The sequence below is a fragment of the Syngnathus leptorhynchus genome, chromosome 7 (genome assembly GCF_054491065.1).
Source record: "Syngnathus leptorhynchus isolate UIUO chromosome 7, UIUO_Slep, whole genome shotgun sequence".
NCBI classification, from domain to species: domain Eukaryota; kingdom Metazoa; phylum Chordata; class Actinopteri; order Syngnathiformes; family Syngnathidae; genus Syngnathus; species Syngnathus leptorhynchus.
Window position 1 is genome coordinate 776784 of NC_141201.1, and position 16347 is coordinate 793130.

Consider the following 16347-nt stretch of genomic DNA (forward strand, 5'->3'; position numbering starts at 1 on the left):
GATCAATTATTTCATTCATAAAAATCTCTTTTGGCCACCTCATGAGAAACAGAGCAAAAACCCTGTGTACATTAGACGTGCAATTTTCTGAAGGGGGTATATTTTGGAATAAAAGACTTTTTCTATGGCCGTGTATACGTATATTGAACTTGATTGTTAGAGTATTTTGACAAGAACGTATCACAAACATGATGAAGAGCTTTCAGTTGCCAAAAAAAAGAATGCGACAAAGTGGTACCTTGCGTGAAAGTGCTGATGGTGGCATTTCCTTTGCTGGTGTCCACCAGGTAGCCATGCTGCGGGGCGCCCGTAATCCGAAAAAGCACAGAACCCTGCGTGCTGTCTCGGTCTTCGGCTTTGAGGGATTTGCCGGTGATCACGAAGCCGAGGCGCCCGCCGTCCAGGACCCGCAGGGTGGGGGCGCCTTTGTTGACCGCGATCTGCGGCACGCCGTTGTCCAACGGGACGATGCGAATCTTCATGAGCTGCGGCTTTCGGGTCTCGAAGACCGTGTCGGGGAAGACGTAGAAGTCGGCGTGGGTGCCGTCCGTCACCGTGAAGGAGAAGCTGTCCTCGCCGCTCTCGCTTCCGTCGTGCTTGTAGCTGATCATGTTCTCGTTGAGGTCCTGCTTGGTGAAGGAGGACACGGGCCGGCTGGCGTTGAAGAGCAGCCGGCCGTGAACGGGCATCTGGGTGAGGGTGAACGTCAGGAGTCGGTCCGCCGTGTCTCTGTCCTCCGCCGTGAGTTCGAAAGGCGTGATGAGCTTGCTCTCGCCCTCCGTCAGCGCCAGGCCGTGCACCGTCACCACCGGCTTTTTGTTGTCCACGTCCGTGATGGAGATGCGGAAGGTGCGGAACACGGGGTTGTAGCCGTCGGTCACCTCGAACTCGAAGCTGTCCATTTTCACCTCGTCGTCGGCCGTGTGGATGTAGTAGATCTTGTTGCCGGCCAGTTGGAGCTGCGTGAAGGACGAGATGGGCATCCCGGGCGTGTCCGTGCACTCCAGGTGGCCTCGCACCGGAGCGCGGGTGACGGTGAAGACCAAGTGCTCGTCCGGGCTGTTGTGGTCGCTGGTGGTGAGTAGGTCTGTGGTCAGAGTGACCCTGCCGCCTTCCTTCAGGGACACGCCTTTACTGACCACGTAGGGGAACACCATGTCGATGCCGCCCACGGTGACGTAAAAGTATCTGTCAATCAATGGGTTGAAGCCATCCGTCACGTCAAATTTGAAGATGTCGCGAACGCCCTCCTGGCCGTTGTGCACGTAAACGATCAAACCCCGGTCCACTTCGTCCTGGGTGAAATTCATCCCGAGGCTTATGTTTTGCAGCGCGCCGTCCGGCGTGCTTTTCTGCAAGTAGCCCTGCCCGGGCGCCAGGCGAACGATATAAGTCAGCGCGCCGTCCTCCGAGTCCAGATCGGTGGCTCGTAAAACCTCGCCGTCGATGACTTTGACGTCGCCCACTTCCACGTCCAGGCCGTCGTTGATGGCCATCCTGGGCGTCTCGTCGTCCACGGGGATAATCATGACCACCGCCGTTCTCCGCACGGTAAACTTGCCGTCGGTGAGGAGCAGGTCAAAGCTGTCCTGCGTGCTCTCCGAGTCGTCGTGCTCGTAAACGATGCTGGAGGCCTCGCTGATCTGCTCCAAGGTGAAGTTGGACACGGGCACGGTGCCCGTGGTGAGCTGGTTGAGGAGAAATCCGTGCGCGGGGGGTCTGGTGACGATGAACGTGAGCTGGTCGGCGGGGACGTCGGCGTCGGCCGCGTTCAGAATGGGCGTATCGATCACGATGTTCATGCCCTCCATGACCACAAACTCCCTCATGTAAATCTCCGGCTTTTCGTCGTTGGCCGGGATGACGGAAATGGGGAAAAAGTGCCTCTCGGAGAAATTGATTCCGTCGGAGCATCTGAACGTAAACCTGTCCTCCACCGGCTCCACTCCTCTGTGGATGCTTTGAACGTAGTAAATGTGACCCCGCTGAATGTCCTTGACGGTGAAAGCGCTGACGGCCGTGCCGGACCTGGATTTTTCCGAGCCGGGGGCCGGGGAAATATTCTCCACGTAGCCCGAAGTGGGTTGCACGACGATGGTGCACAGGAGGTCTTCCACCAGCGTGTCCACGTCGTCCGCGCCGATGTGATGCGTCTGGATGGCGTTCTTCTCGCCCTCCGCGACAGAAAAGAGTCTCCCCACAAAGACTCGCGGGGCTTGGCTGTCCAGCGGTAGAATGGTCACGCGAACTCTCACGCCGGTAATCTTATTACCTCCCACCGTCCACTCGTCAGACATGTCGGTCAGAGTTAAGTTGAAAATGTCTTGTCTTGTGGTGAAACCCACCTCGCCGCCGGTGTGGGCGTAGATCACGTGGCCGTTGATGACGTCGGCCTGGGTGAACGTGACCGAAGGGACCCCTCGGACCAAAATTTCACCCTGAGACGGCGGGTCCTCCACGATAAAGGTCAAACGGAGGTCGTCCGTGTCCTCGTCTCGCCCCTGAATGACATTACTGGTAATCTCAGTCGCCCCGTTCTCCAGGACATCGATGGAGGAGCCGATGGTCCCCGGCGGAAGGCTGATGGACGGAGTCTCGTCGTCGACGGGCTTGACGTTAATCTTGACGTTAATCGGGACCACGTGGACCCCGTCGCTGACGTCTATTTGTATGGAATCGGACGTCGATTCGTCCCCGTTGTGTACGTAAGAGATCCGCCCGTCGTCAATGTCCTCCAGGCTAAAAGCGTCTCCTCTCGTCATGTCGGTGAACACCAAGCGGACGTGTCCGTGCAGGGGAGCCTGAGCGACGGTAAAAGAGATGCCTTTGCTGTCCGTGTCTGAGTCGGAGGTATACAGCTCAGCGCTGGTGATGACATGCGCCCCCCGCTCCAGCACTGTAAATCCAGAGTTGGTAATCTGCGGCGGCTTGTTGTCCACGGGCTTCAAGAAGATGGTGAAAACACCGTCGGCGCTATTCCCCGAAACATCTTCCACCTTGTAGCGAAACTGCAAGACGTGGGTGGTGATGCCCAGCTCCAGGTCGGGCGGTTGGTAAGCTATTTTGTGATGGTTGATTTGGGCCTGGGTGAAAGTTGTCACTTCCACCTTGGGGTTTTCCGTCAAAACCAGAGCGCCCAGTACGACCAGGTTGTTCTGGTCCGTGTCTGTGGGCGGCTGCAAAATGATGTATTTGAGGTCCCGGTCCTCCGAGTCCAGATCCGTGTAGCGTAGGAACTTCTTGCGCAAGTGCGTGAGCTGATACTCGTGCACGGTCATATGCAAAGTGGCCTCCGGGTGCAGCTCGGGCGGAAGGTCGTCCACCGGGAGGATTTTGATGGCGAACGAGCTCTCCTCCGACCGGTTGGGGGGGTCGTTGTCATCTTGCACGCGGAAAGTGAATTGATCCATGAGCGCGCTGGTGCTGTGCGGCCCCACGTGCTTGTAAAACACTTTGCCGTCGCTCACGTCCCGCTGCAGCCATTCGGTCACCGCCTTCTCATACATTTCCTCCTCGGTGTTGAACTTCCAGGTGGACGGGTCCTCCGGGGCCTCGGCTTGGCGCAGGAGCACCTGCCCGATGGTGGAAAAAGGTGGCTGGATGGTGAATTTAATGGTGGAGTCCTCCGAGTCGATGTCTGCGGCGCTGAGCATGAGGGAGGAAATGGGCACCATTTGGTTCTTGAAGAGAACCAAACCGGTGTTGGCGTTGACTATGGGCGGCTCGTCGTCGGTGGGCACCACGGTGACGGGGAAGAGAAACTCTACCTGGTGCGAGCCGTCCGTCATTCGAAAAACAATGTTATCGCTGTAAGTGTCGCTGCCGTCGTGCTGATAAAGGACTTGGCCGGCGTTCAGGTGGGCCGGCGTGAAAGATTTCCCGCCTGAGCCCAAGACGGTTAAATGGCCGTGTTTCAGGCCGCCGATCGCAGCGATTCTGACCTTGTCCAGGTTGTCTTCGTCACTGATTTGCAGGTTTTGCGAGCTGGACAACGGCCTGGACTGTCCCTCGTACAGCAACTGACCGGTATTTTTGGTCACCACGGGGGCCAGAGTGTTCATGGGCTTGACCACGATCATAAAGGCAAAAGGGTCCGACGCGGCCCCCTCCGTGTCCACCACTTCAAACTCCAGCTGGAAAATGCGCTCGCTGTCTGAATCCACGGCGGGCGGCTTGTAGGCGATTTTGAAGTCTTTGAGATCCCCCTGGTAAAAGGAGCTTAGGGGTAAGTTCCTGTCGTCCGTGCTAACGATGTAGCCCTCCTCGTAAGACAACGGCGACGTGATGTTGAAAATCAACTCGTCGGGGTGCGACTCGGCGTCCTCGGCCGCCAGCATGTCGGCGGTGAGGGCCGTCATCACGAACTGGTCTACTTCCATCATCATCATGGCCACGAAGCTGGGTTTGGGCGCCGTGTTCTCCTCGCCCTCCTTAATCCTGACCAAGATTTGGAAGAACTCCTGCTTGAGCAGGTTGCCCTCCTTGTCGTGCAGCTCCGCCACCGCGGGGAGGTAATCTCGGCTCGGCGACTTCAAAGCGAACGTGTGGCGATAGCGAAGGTTGAGCTGGGTGAATCGATCGCAGTCCGTCATCCCGGTAGCCAGGCCGCCCTCGTCCAGCAGGACCCCGTACCTGGGCAAGGCGCCGCCGGACAGGGGCGTGACCCTGCACCGCTGCGCTTGCCTGTCAAATGTAAATTCCAAGACGCGCCTGTCGATGGGGTTGCTGGTCCCCAGCAGCTTCTCCACGGTGAGCGGCATGTTTTTGGTCAGCACCTCCAGCTGCGTGAAGACCACCTCCACCTCCATCATGAAAGGAATCACAACGGTGTCCGTCCGCGTGTCGTACCTGAGCTGCAGTCTCACCCGGTCCCTGGCCGGACTCCGGGAGCCAAAGTGGGAGTACTTGACATCGTTGGGGCCAAATTCACACGGGAACTTTTTGGGGCTTAGAGTCCCGGGCCTCTGAGACAGAGGGTCATTGTCCAGGACGGTGATGGTGCACCTGTCACCGGGCTGAACTTGAATCACCAGGTCGTTGACGGGATCCACAAAGGCTGTCCTCCCGAAAGGCACCCGGATGCCGTTGTTGGCCACCAGCACCGTGTCCTCGGACAGCTCGGAGCGCAGCACGTAGGACAGTCCGTGGTGCTCCCAGAACTGCGCGTCGCTCGTCGTGGTGAGGAGCAGCGCCAGCGTGAGAAAAGCGGCGCTGGACGCGCGCGCGCGCGGAGGAGGAGAGATTGCAGCCATTTGGAGCCGCGGCTTAACTTTACGCACACACGCAGGGACGCACGCACGCACACACGAGCAGGCACACAACTAAGTTGCAAAGTGGCACGGCGTCGCGCAGCCCCCGCCGCCAAGGTGCACCATTCTCCCGCAGCGTCTGTGCACTGGCGAGCCAAACTTCACGCTCGCTGCCTCTTGGAGCGAGTAAAAGCGCGGCCGCGCCCCCCTCGCAGCCGATTGGCCGCCGTCACCGGAGGAATCCGATTGTACCGAGAGGAGATTGAAACGCACCACTTGAACCCATGCGTCACTTGGATGACATTTAGCCTATTTTTATTTTCCTCCGCACACGGCGGAATCCCTCTTACAATCAAGTCTCTGCTTTGAATGCGAGGTGCAGAAGAAAGAAATGCTGTGCAAGGCGAAAACTTTGTCTCCCTCTTTTGGCGAGACTGCAGATTTGCTTTGCATGGTCAAAAAGGCAAAGAAGAAAATTATTTGGGACTAGTATATTTGTACTCGTTAGCCAAACTATTATGTACAATCTCATAGAATTCACTAGATAAGGTATTTAAATATAGGAATAAGCGCTCTGAGAATTATTAATTTAACATGATGGTTGTTTTTCTACATTTCTTTCAGATTTCATTGAGAGCGTTTCAAATAGAGTACACATAACACAAAACCGTGGCTTTTCCTCTTATCCTAAAATGTCAGCCACTTCCTTCAGCGGGTCGCCCCTCGGCCCTCAGCTCAACATTCTCCTGACACGCAACAAGCCCGGTCATGATCCCTGCGCGGCGGTGGGTGATGATGAAGAGCGAGAGGACGCCCGCCGTGCGTGCGTGCGTGCGTGCGCGCGCGCGCGCGGCAGAGCAGCAGTGCAACCAGAACGCACATCAATCAAAAGCAGCTTGAAAGTATCATCCACGTCACTGAGCGCATTTTTAAATTGCAAAATGGCCGGGCCGTGTTTTTTTGTCCCCTCTGCAATTTGTAGAATTTGGCATCAAGACGGGCCCTGACCCCATGTGGATGTTTTTTTGACACGTCCCGTGAACATTTGTGACCATAACTTGATATTCGGACCTGGCAATTTCAGAAGCTAAAGTCAAAGTCACATTTTGACCACCAATGAAATGAATGAATGCTCAACGTAATGATGCTACTGTGGCGGTATTTGAAATGCCGGTCATGACACTCGAGACGACTCGGCTTTCATTTTGTTCGTTTATCATAATGCGAAAGGCTTATTTGATTGAGAAATTTTGATTCAATCCACCTGAGATAATTGATTGGTATAGTGAAAGTTCCCCCCCCCCCCCCCCCCCCCCCCAATGCCCCGAGAAGCCACACGTCAAAATTTGGCATGTATCGAAATGGGCGCTGGACATTGTTGACAGAGTCCAATTATAAGCAGAGGCGAGTAAACTGCCAGCAAATGGCCCTCAGGCTTTGACAGCTTCGAGATAGTAGAAGAGAAAATGGGAGGGAAAAGGCGGCGGAATAAAACGCTCTGACAGCAACCCCCGCAGAGAGGGAATTGGATCATATCCCAAAGCTTCGGGCTTGGGCTCCGGGCGGAGCCAACTCTTATCATATTCCGTCATATCGGATTTAGATCAAATTTGGTGTAAATTGTCAATTCGGAGCAGAGTGTCACGGTGTCAGGAAGGTGCCGGTGAGACGTGTCGCTGTGATTTAAGATGCCCGAGCGCGGACGGGGCTGGCTTCAATATTCGCATTGAGCCAAAGTTGCCAAAGACAGCAACAAAACATCTAAGAGGGCGCCAGCATCCGTTGCCGCCGGATAAGATGCTACCTTGGCCGCACAACAGCGCAGCATTATACAAAAAAGAATAAATGGTGGATGTCTTCATCCTCACCGGCGCTAGCAAAAGGCAAGCTCGACTCAATGCATCACAAATAAAATTGAGCATGAAGAGTGACAAGGTAAAAAAAAAATAAATAGAAATTCCCGACAGAAGGCCCAATGAATGGAAATTAAATGAAGCGGGCTGCTGCAGATAGACAAGAAAGGGGAGCGAGGCAACTTTGAAGTTGCTTGAAGATGAATTGAGATGGTTGATACTCGCCAATGACAAACAAATCGCAAAATGAATCCAAACTTATATCGCTGTGCTGCAGCCACCCACCAAGGACAAAAGGCATAATTGAAAGACAGCAGTCTGTCATTTTTTTCCCCGTCTGGCTTCGAGGCCAATGCGGAGGCCGGTCGGCCGGACTCGTCCGTCAGTGGCGCCGTTGTTATTACAAGCGCGTTGAGGTATGTGGCAGGAGGCGCCACCGCATAACGAGGCACTAGGATGGACGTCCCGACGTCCACTGACGGACAAATGAGCCCTGCCGACCTCCTTGCTGCAAATTGCCCAAAAAGAACCAAAACACCGTGTTATTGACAGACAGAGAGGAGCAGACCTTGCTGACTTGCTAGCAATGCCAGTGGTCATTCCCCCGGACGGCGCCGGCAATTTCAGTTCATCAACTTCCTGTCAGGTGCAATTCTTTTCCGCCGCTTCGAGCGCAGAACAGCGGCAGCGCCGTCTCGGGCCCCAGCGAGGCAAATTGCGGAATCCGCAAATTGTCGGCCGCTAGCCAAATCCATCTTGGGCAATTTTCATTACTCTGGGGATGCCGCCCTACTAAACAACCAGTCAGATTGAATGATATTCTTTACCTTGCTCCCCGGCGGCATGGCGGCTGCTGCTGCTGCTGGACTATTGCAGATGGCAGGTGCAATCACACGCCGTCTGCAAACAAGTCAAATGAGGTTTGTTTACTGTGTTTGCTGAATAAATGGCCACCTGGAAAATACAAGTAGGTGACATTGTCCTTCTTTCTTAAAGCATAGTATCATAATATATTTGTTTGAATTTAATTTAGATTATAATTTTTTTTTTACATGGGTTGTAAGCCATTACATTTTTATTTTGAATCATCTTTCTTGTCTTCACCTTGACAGCGAAGATGTTTTTACGCTGATGTTTTTCTTGTGGCTATAAAATAAAAGGTATTCCTCCGAGCTTCCGACTCAACATGTCGCGTATGAAAATGTCAAAGTCCCCCCCTCCCCCCACCCGCAGTTCAAAGTTCACGTTATTTAATCATCTTGCTGCCAACCGGCCCGCGGGGCTTCTTGCCGCTGATGAGTTCTTAAGGTGCGGGGCACTTGACAAGAAGACCCCCCCCCCCCCTTCTGTTATAGGCTGACTTGATGACCAAGTTGCCTGCTGGGAGTCGACGCCAATTGTCGCCACTGCGTGGGATATGATTAAAATGGCGTTTTACCTTCATGTCATTTGTAAAAAAAAAAAAACAACACCACTCAAAATCAACTAACAAGCTTCTAGCTGAGGGCCTGTTGTGGCCCAAAAATGGGTCAGGGAGGGTGGCTTGGTTGGTCGGGGGGAATATTTCAAATATTTCTCCCCGCCGCGCCGTAATGGACTTAATCTGCCCCTCGGAGTCGTCTGTCATCTGTTAACTGTTGTAATTGATGCTTCCTGATAGATGTGGACTTCGCTTATGGGGCCTTGAGTTTGATTTACAACCCCCTGCCCCTGGTAGCCCCCCCCCACGCACACAGCAAACACACAGACGTGCACACGCGCGCGCTCGACTGACAGCTTTAATGGGAAGCGGCGAGCCAACTGACAAACGCTTGCTCAATCTTGTCAGGCGGTGCCGTTGCTGAAATACCTGCAACAAACACAACCTCAAACGCATCGCCTCCGAGGGGAGGGGGGGGGGAGGAACCCGACTCACATGTATTTTTACCCGAGCAGACGCTACGAGTTGTGTAAACAAGAATCAGGCTTCTTTTGGGACGGCTCAACCTATTTCGCATTTGTTGCCGGGAGGCGGACATATCTCGTGAGCGCGTAACTAGTTTTCGAATCAAGTAAAAAACATTCTATGTTGAAAAGATAAATGGTAAAAAAAAAAAAAAAATGCTAGCAATATCTCTATTTTTGAAAAGTGAAGACAATTTTAGTACTGAGGTGAATTTGATTTGTCTCGGCGGGCCACATAAAAGGATGTGGCGGGCCGTATCTGGCCCCCGGGCCTTGGCTTTGAGACCCGGGTCGTTTGTGATGCACCACTGTGTTGATCTTGCGTCAACGTGTCAATCCAGCGGCACTAATGAGCTCACGTTCCCCTAATGATGTTTGAATTTCGGACCTTTGCATCATCAGGGTTCTTCTGGAGCGGCGAGGTCGAAACCCGCGCGGCGAGGTCAACCGCCTCGGAAAACAAATCCGATCCGGCCCGACGATTGGCTTGAAATACTGAAGTGCGGTTTATCTCACTTACTGAATAGGGAAGAGGAAACGACGTAATTAATATTCAATGATGTTGCCGCAAACGTCTTGAGTTGCTTCTGGAGGTGCTTGCGGCGCTCAACCTTATTTATGACAAACATAAAAGTTCTAAGCGAGAAAAAGTTGAAAGCAGTAAACAACATGCCAAGAAGCGAACCGCGAGACTGGCTCGCCATTAAGCATTTTGCTGGCCTAGATTTTTGTCCACTTCATCAGACACCCAAAAAGAAAGGATGATCCCCTGGAGGATGTTTTTTTTTCTTCCCTCCATCCCTGTTGGGCAAAAAAAAAAACTCCAGCTCCCGAGTAGAGCAGCTATCATAAGTCATGGACACGCTTGAGTATCTAACAAGAAGGGTTGTCGTCTGCTCTCTAGCGGACAGATGCTGAACTGAAGAGCCAGAAGACAAGTGAGCAGATGTGGCACAGTAAGCCATCAAGAAGGTGACAATGAGATGATGCTTAAGGCTTTTTTTTATAAACATGATGATCTTTCAGGTGTCACGTGAACCTCTTCTTGCAAGTGATAATAGCAGACTATGGCAAAGGTCACCACTCATGCTTGAGTTTGAAATTGAAAAGCTGTCGGAGAGGAAGAAGAAGAGGAAAGACTTGAGACCATGGAGAGGGAGGTGGAGGCATAGAAGAGGGAAGGAGGGAGGGGAGGGAGGGAGGGAGGGAGGGAGGGAGGGAGGGAGGGAGGGAGGGAGGGAGTGGCTGACTGCTTGACATGTCATTGAGTTAGTGCGTCCTGCCTTGCGTGCTGGACCACTTCTGACTCACCATTACACGCTGGTCATTTTTGCGCCTCCTTGACATTTTCTGCTCGTCCACCGAGTGGCTACTTTGCACCGCCGAAGAGGTAATGTCCATTTGCATTTGATGGGGAGGGGGTTTAAAAAAAAAAAGAGGGCATGCACTGTGATGTCATTCCATTTTTGGTCAGATATTACAAAATGAGTTCAATGATCCCATAATAAGTTACAATTGTAGTTCAGCATAGAAAGATTGAAAAAATGGTTAAGGGTTAGGGTTCTACCTACTATATGTCTGTCTGCAGCATATAAAAAAAAAAAAACTTCTTATTATTGCACGCGAGCGCAGTTTAAGACGGAGATCAAAGCAAATAAGAGCTGCGGTGAGGCCAGGCCAGGCCAGGCCAGGTTAGGTTAGGCGGGGAAGGGAACCATGTCCCGGTTGTACTACAAGAAGACGGGGAGCCCCTCCTACAGCGATCGCATCCCCCTGCGCATCGTGCGGGCCGAGCCGGAGCTCTCGGCCCTGGAGCGGGCCTACCTGGGGGCGGTGGGCAAGGGCGACTACGCCACGGTCAAGGAAGCCCTGGAGGAGGCCGAGATCTACTTCCGTATCAACATCGACTGCGTGGACTCGCTGGGACGCACGGCGCTTCTCATCGCCATCGAAAACGAGAACCTGGAGATCGTGGACCTGCTGCTCAGTTACAACGTGCACGTGGGCGACGCCCTGCTGCACGCCATCCGCAAGCAGGTGGTGGGCGCCGTGGAACTGCTGCTCAATCACAAGAAGCCCAGCGGTGAGAAACAGGTACGAAGAAGAAGACCGGCGGCCGCCTCCTCCAGCCGGCTTCAATCTTTAACGCTGTCTTTTCCCCGAAGCTCCCGCCCATCCTGCAGGACAAGCAGTTTTGGGGCTTCACCCCGGACATCACTCCCATCATCCTGGCGGCGCACACCAACAACTACGAGATCATCAAGCTGCTGGTGCAGCGAGGCGTGTCCATCCCGCAGCCGCACGCCGTGCTGTGCGACTGCCTGGAGTGCGTGTCCAGCTCGGACGTGGACGGCCTGCGCCACTCGCACTGCCGCCTCAACATCTACAAGGCGCTGGCCAGCCCCTCGCTCATCGCCTTGTCCAGCGAGGACCCCTTCCTCACCTCCTTCCAGCTCAGCTGGGAGCTGAAGGAGCTCAGCAGGGTGGAGAACGAGTTCAAGGCCGAGTACGAGACGCTGTCGCGTACCTGCAAACAATTTGCCAAGGACCTCCTGGACCAGACCAGGAGCTCCAAGGAGCTGGAAATCATCCTCAACTACCGCGACGACGTCAACCCGCTGCTGGATGAGAACACCAATGATCTGGCCCGGGTGAAGTTGGCCATCAAGTACTGTCAGAAGGAGGTAAGCCGCAAGAACAAGCCGCGCTCTCCTCTCCGTTGTGCGAAGAATTTCAAAAGAAGCCCTAACACTATTTGGCGATTTTTCTCAAGATGGTCCTAAAGACCCGTCTGAAAGAAAAATGAATCGGAAAAAAGCCATTTTGATTGGCCGGGAATCCCGCACAGGCCGAAAGAAAGTCCATTGTGATAGGGTTGTTGACATGAAATGTTCTAGTTCCCGCCAACGTGCGATGCGAAGTCAACATTCATTTTACTGCCGACATCCCAAATAACGTCCTCATTGGGACAGGCACTTCTGGACGCTTGATCAACTGGAATGATTGGCTATAAAACAATTTTAGCGCTCCGGAAAAGAAGCAAATGAGACATCAAGCTGTCGTTAGCTCTAAATTGTTAGCTGGCGGTGGCCTCGTGACAAGACGCGCGTGGAGATGAGCCACAAATGGCTGGAAATGCTCGGAGGTGTCCTGAGGGAGCTTTGGACAGCCCGTAATTGCGAGGCTGCCTCTTAATGTAATGCATTACCGTTGCCTCCTCCGTCCCACGACAATTGGATTACAGGCTGACAATGACAAAGTCGTGCGGATTTCCCTGAAACTTGAAAGAATCAGACATTGCGGGAAATATTATCGGCACAAAAATTCATGTTACCTTCAGAAAGTCGAAACAGTCGGAAAGGCCACAGGTCTTGGAGATCACCTTTTACGATATGAGATATTTTCTGGACCTTCCTCATTTGCAAGTTTGCCGCAAACCTTTTACAGGTTGCTATTGTGGTTTTTCTGATTGGATGGCTCCTGCAGAACATTTCCAAGCACTTAGCGGTCGTCCACAACATCTCTTCCTGCTGCCAGAGTTTGGTTGTTGACCCAAATAATAGCGCGAGGCTGAGATGCCGGACGGCGTCCATTGTGCCACAAAAATGCAATTTAGCCACTCCCGAGGCAAGATTCAAAAAGATTCTGCGTGGAAAGATGACCTCATCAGCCAGCCCCGCCATGGAGAGAATCCATTTGGCTGTAACAAGGTTAAGCTGAAATGAACTCCCGGCACCAGAAAAAAAAAAAAAAAAAAGATGCCTTGCAGATGTTTCGACAGCAGAGGATGAAAACCAGATTCGGAAAGAAGGGATGATGAAAAAAAAGCAGACAAACGGGAGTTTGATAAATAAGTAGGACCGTTCGAGATTGCTTTGGACTATTTGCTGGGCAGTTGATTGATGGCGGCCTTTGTCTCCTCGATAGTTTGTGGCCCAGCCCAACTGTCAGCAGCTGCTGGCGTCCCGCTGGTACGATCAGATCCCGGGCTGGAGAAGACGGCACTGGGCGGTCAAACTGGTCACGTGCATCCTCATCGGGCTCCTCTTCCCAGTCTTGTCCATCTTTTACTTGGTCTCGCCCAAGAGCCGCTACGGCTTGTTCATCCGCAAGCCCTTCATCAAGTTCATCTGTCACGCCGCTTCCTATTTGACGTTCTTGTTCCTGCTCTTCTTGGCGTCGCAGCACATCGAAGCCCCCCAGCGGGACATTCAGGGCCCGGCCCCCACCGTGGTGGAATGGATGATCCTACCCTGGGTCATTGGTAAAGAATTTCTCATTTTTCCCGGCGATCGGGCGGGCGGTCATAATGCCACCACTTGCTTGTGTCTTGAAGGTTTCATCTGGACAGAGATCAAGCAGATGTGGGATAGCGGTTTCCAAGACTACATGGATGACTGGTGGAACATCATGGACTTCATTATGAACGCCTTGTATCTTGCAACCATTTCCCTCAAGATTGTTGCCTATGCAAAGGTACTGTACAAGTGTCAAGGCTGGAATTGAAATGTTGACAGGAGAAGTAGAGCATGAAGCAATGGAAGAGAATTTTTAAAAAAATGACAGGAGGTGGATGAGGAAAAGCAGGGGCCCTGGGATCGAGCTCTGGGGTACACCTGACATCCCAGCTGGCTGTTCACCGAGGGCGTCTTTCTTTTGCAGTACAGCGGGCACAAACCCCGACGCAACTGGGAAATGTGGCACCCGACTCTGATTGCCGAGGCGCTGTTCGCCATCGCCAACATCTTCAGTTCCCTGCGCCTCGTCTGCCTTTTCACCGCCAACTCCCACCTGGGCCCGCTGCAGATCTCGCTGGGTCGCATGCTCCTGGACATCCTCAAGTTCCTCTTCATCTACTGTCTGGTGCTGCTGGCCTTCGCCAACGGTCTCAACCAGCTCTACTACTACTACGGAACCGACGTGGGCGACAGCTGCAAGGGAATCCGCTGCATACAGCAGAACAACGCCTTCTCCACGTACGACCAGGATGACCAATAGCGTAGTGACGATGTACGTTCCTTCCCCTTGTTTTTCATTTTTTTTTCTTTGACAGGTTATTCGAGACGCTGCAGTCGTTATTCTGGTCGGTGTTTGGCCTGATTTCCCTGTACGTGACACGAGTGAAGCCGCCCCACGAATTTACCGAGTTTGTCGGAACCACCATGTTCGGCACGTACAACATCATCTCCCTGGTGGTGCTGCTGAACATGCTCATCGCCATGATGAACAACTCGTACCAGCACATTGCGGTGAGGACCGAGCTAACCGCTCCCGTTGGTCTGGCGTCGGCCTCTGACAAACCAGCCGTATTTTCTCCCGAAGGATCACGCGGATATCGAGTGGAAATTTGCAAGAACTAAATTATGGATGAGCTACTTTGAAGAGGGAGGAACGTTGCCGTCGCCGTTCAACATCATACCCAGTCCCAAGTCCTTTTATTATTTGACGGGATGGATACGAGCGCGTCTCTTTCACGTGCCCAGCATCAAAAGACTTGAAACTTTTGAAAGTTTAGGGGTAAGTCCTTTTATCAAATCTTCCTTCGTACGCTGACAGACTAACGGTGAATTGACTTGAGCCATTACAGAGGCGAGCGGCAGACAATGTGCGACTAAACCACGAGTATCAGGTAAGGCGCCCCGTCCGAAACCGTGGGCGACCATCGAGATATATCACTTGCGCATCCGCCTGACCTTTCAGGAGGTTCTGAGGAATCTCATCAAGAGGTACGTGGCGGCAATGATCCGAGATGCCAAGACGGAGAAAGGTTTGACCGAAGAAAACTTCAAGGTAGGGTAAAGGCGCCGAGTCAAAGAGTTGTCATTGGCTCGTCACGCCGTTTGTCCTTCAGGAGCTCAAGCAGGACATCTCCAGCTTCCGCTACGAGGTGCTGGGAATGATGCGGGGCAAATGGCAAAGAGGCTCCAGATTGGCCAGTTCCCCTTTCGCTTACCCGGGAAACTCCTTCAAGTATTCCCCTAAATACTTCACGGAAGAGTCGCAGCAGAGGCTGGAGGTGTTTGAGCTGAGCGGCCGAGGGCCCGGCCCGGGCGACGGCGCCGCCGCCGTCAGCCCCGAGCAGACGCAAGCCAGGCGGGCCTCTCACAACCGCTCCGACAGCGTCGGAAAGCAGCAGTTGAAAAGTCCCAGGGTGATAGTGCAAGTGGCGCGGGAGTTGGAGAAGGACTCTCAAGAGAAAGAGCTTTCCTGAGAGCTGCAACCTGCCGGACGTTGATGACCTCAACAATGTTCGCTCGGGAAGAGATTTGTTTTGATCCCCCGCTTTGCGACCGTGTTCTCGTTAGCTCGTGCGCTACGTGAAAAAGTGCCGACGTGGGGAAAGCGACGAAACAAGAAAGTATTAAATGCGTCAACTAAGTTTATTTCTCCTCCTCCAACTGTCTCTGTTTGTTTTTGAAAAAGTAAGAAATCATACAAAGCCTCGACTGCGGACCACATGTTGAGGGGACACAGTAAATTATTCGTTAAGCGGTTTCAATTTTGTTCTAATGATATAGTGCTGCATGCCACGCGACTAAATTATTCTGACACATCTTTGTAACTTTTTCTCAACGATGAGATTCGAGGAAATGCAATCCTGGAAAGTTTGCGCCGCCCAAATTTACATGACTAGTATTTCTGATGGACGCTCCAAAAAAAATAAAAAAAAGTTTCACTTGATGTATCAGCAAATGACAATATAAGAAGCAGAAGAGACACGGTGTCAAAGCTTCTATTTATGGGAAACGCTCTCAAGTTGATCTGCTTTGCTTTCAATTCTCACTCATCCTGTTTACAGTCAACAGTTGATTTCTTCTACACACAGAGTCTGTCTGTATACAAAAGCAGCTTACAGGAATTTCTCAACATGTCCAGCGCAACATGCCCAAACAGCAACCCGACCACAACGGTCGGCCCCAAAAGGTTCAACATGAAGCTGGCTGGCTCTGTGGTGTACAAATGGCAATAGGACGTCAATGGCATTGTTCTGCCTGTCAAATTGGATCATTTTCCGCCAGATCACACATTTCCCGGCACGGGGGTTGAGAATCATCGAGCCAATCAAGTGGCTGCTTGACTGCTCACAAAATTGGGAAAAAAAAAAGGATATTTTGCATGCATGTTTACGAGTCAGCACTCAATAATTCATGGAAAATTGTGCAACTGGTTCCCTTCACTGGAAGCCGTGCATAAGCCACACCCACCAGACTGATCTGAACAAGTAGCCAATTCCAAATTCCTTCTAGTCCTGTGGAAAAATAACAATACTAGTGACATGATGTCAACTGCTAGCTGCTAAA

At 52.6% G+C, this 16347-nt stretch overlaps 2 protein-coding genes across 2 annotated transcripts in view; one reads left to right on the plus strand and one right to left on the minus strand.

Annotated features, from left to right (window-relative positions):
• frem2b (FRAS1 related extracellular matrix 2b) overlaps positions 1-5252 on the minus strand; it is a 38826-nt gene extending 33574 nt beyond the window's left edge. Inside the window, exon 1 of the mRNA XM_085917155.1 lies at positions 239-5252. Coding sequence (XP_085773281.1) covers positions 239-5252 — 5014 coding nt within the window. The remainder of the gene's footprint in view (positions 1-238) is intronic.
• A 5510-nt stretch (positions 5253-10762) lies between these two features.
• Positions 10763-15257, plus strand: trpc4b (transient receptor potential cation channel, subfamily C, member 4b). Its single transcript, XM_085917165.1, has 10 exons — positions 10763-11140; positions 11212-11730; positions 12974-13310; positions 13383-13522; positions 13709-14022; positions 14100-14295; positions 14369-14563; positions 14634-14675; positions 14747-14836; positions 14898-15257. Exons 1-10 carry the CDS (start codon positions 10763-10765, stop codon positions 15255-15257), a joined length of 2571 nt encoding a protein of 856 aa, XP_085773291.1.
• Positions 15258-16347: the final 1090 nt, after the last annotated feature.

Coding starts and splice junctions, on each gene's coding strand:
- trpc4b (XM_085917165.1), top strand. CDS start 10,763: ATGTCCCGGTTGTACTACAAGAAGACGGGGAGCCCCTCCTACAGCGAT. Junction 13,311..13,382: donor GATCCTACCCTGGGTCATTG/GTAAAGAATTTC, acceptor TGTGTCTTGAAG/GTTTCATCTGGACAGAGATC. Junction 14,676..14,746: donor GACTAAACCACGAGTATCAG/GTAAGGCGCCCC, acceptor CTGACCTTTCAG/GAGGTTCTGAGGAATCTCAT.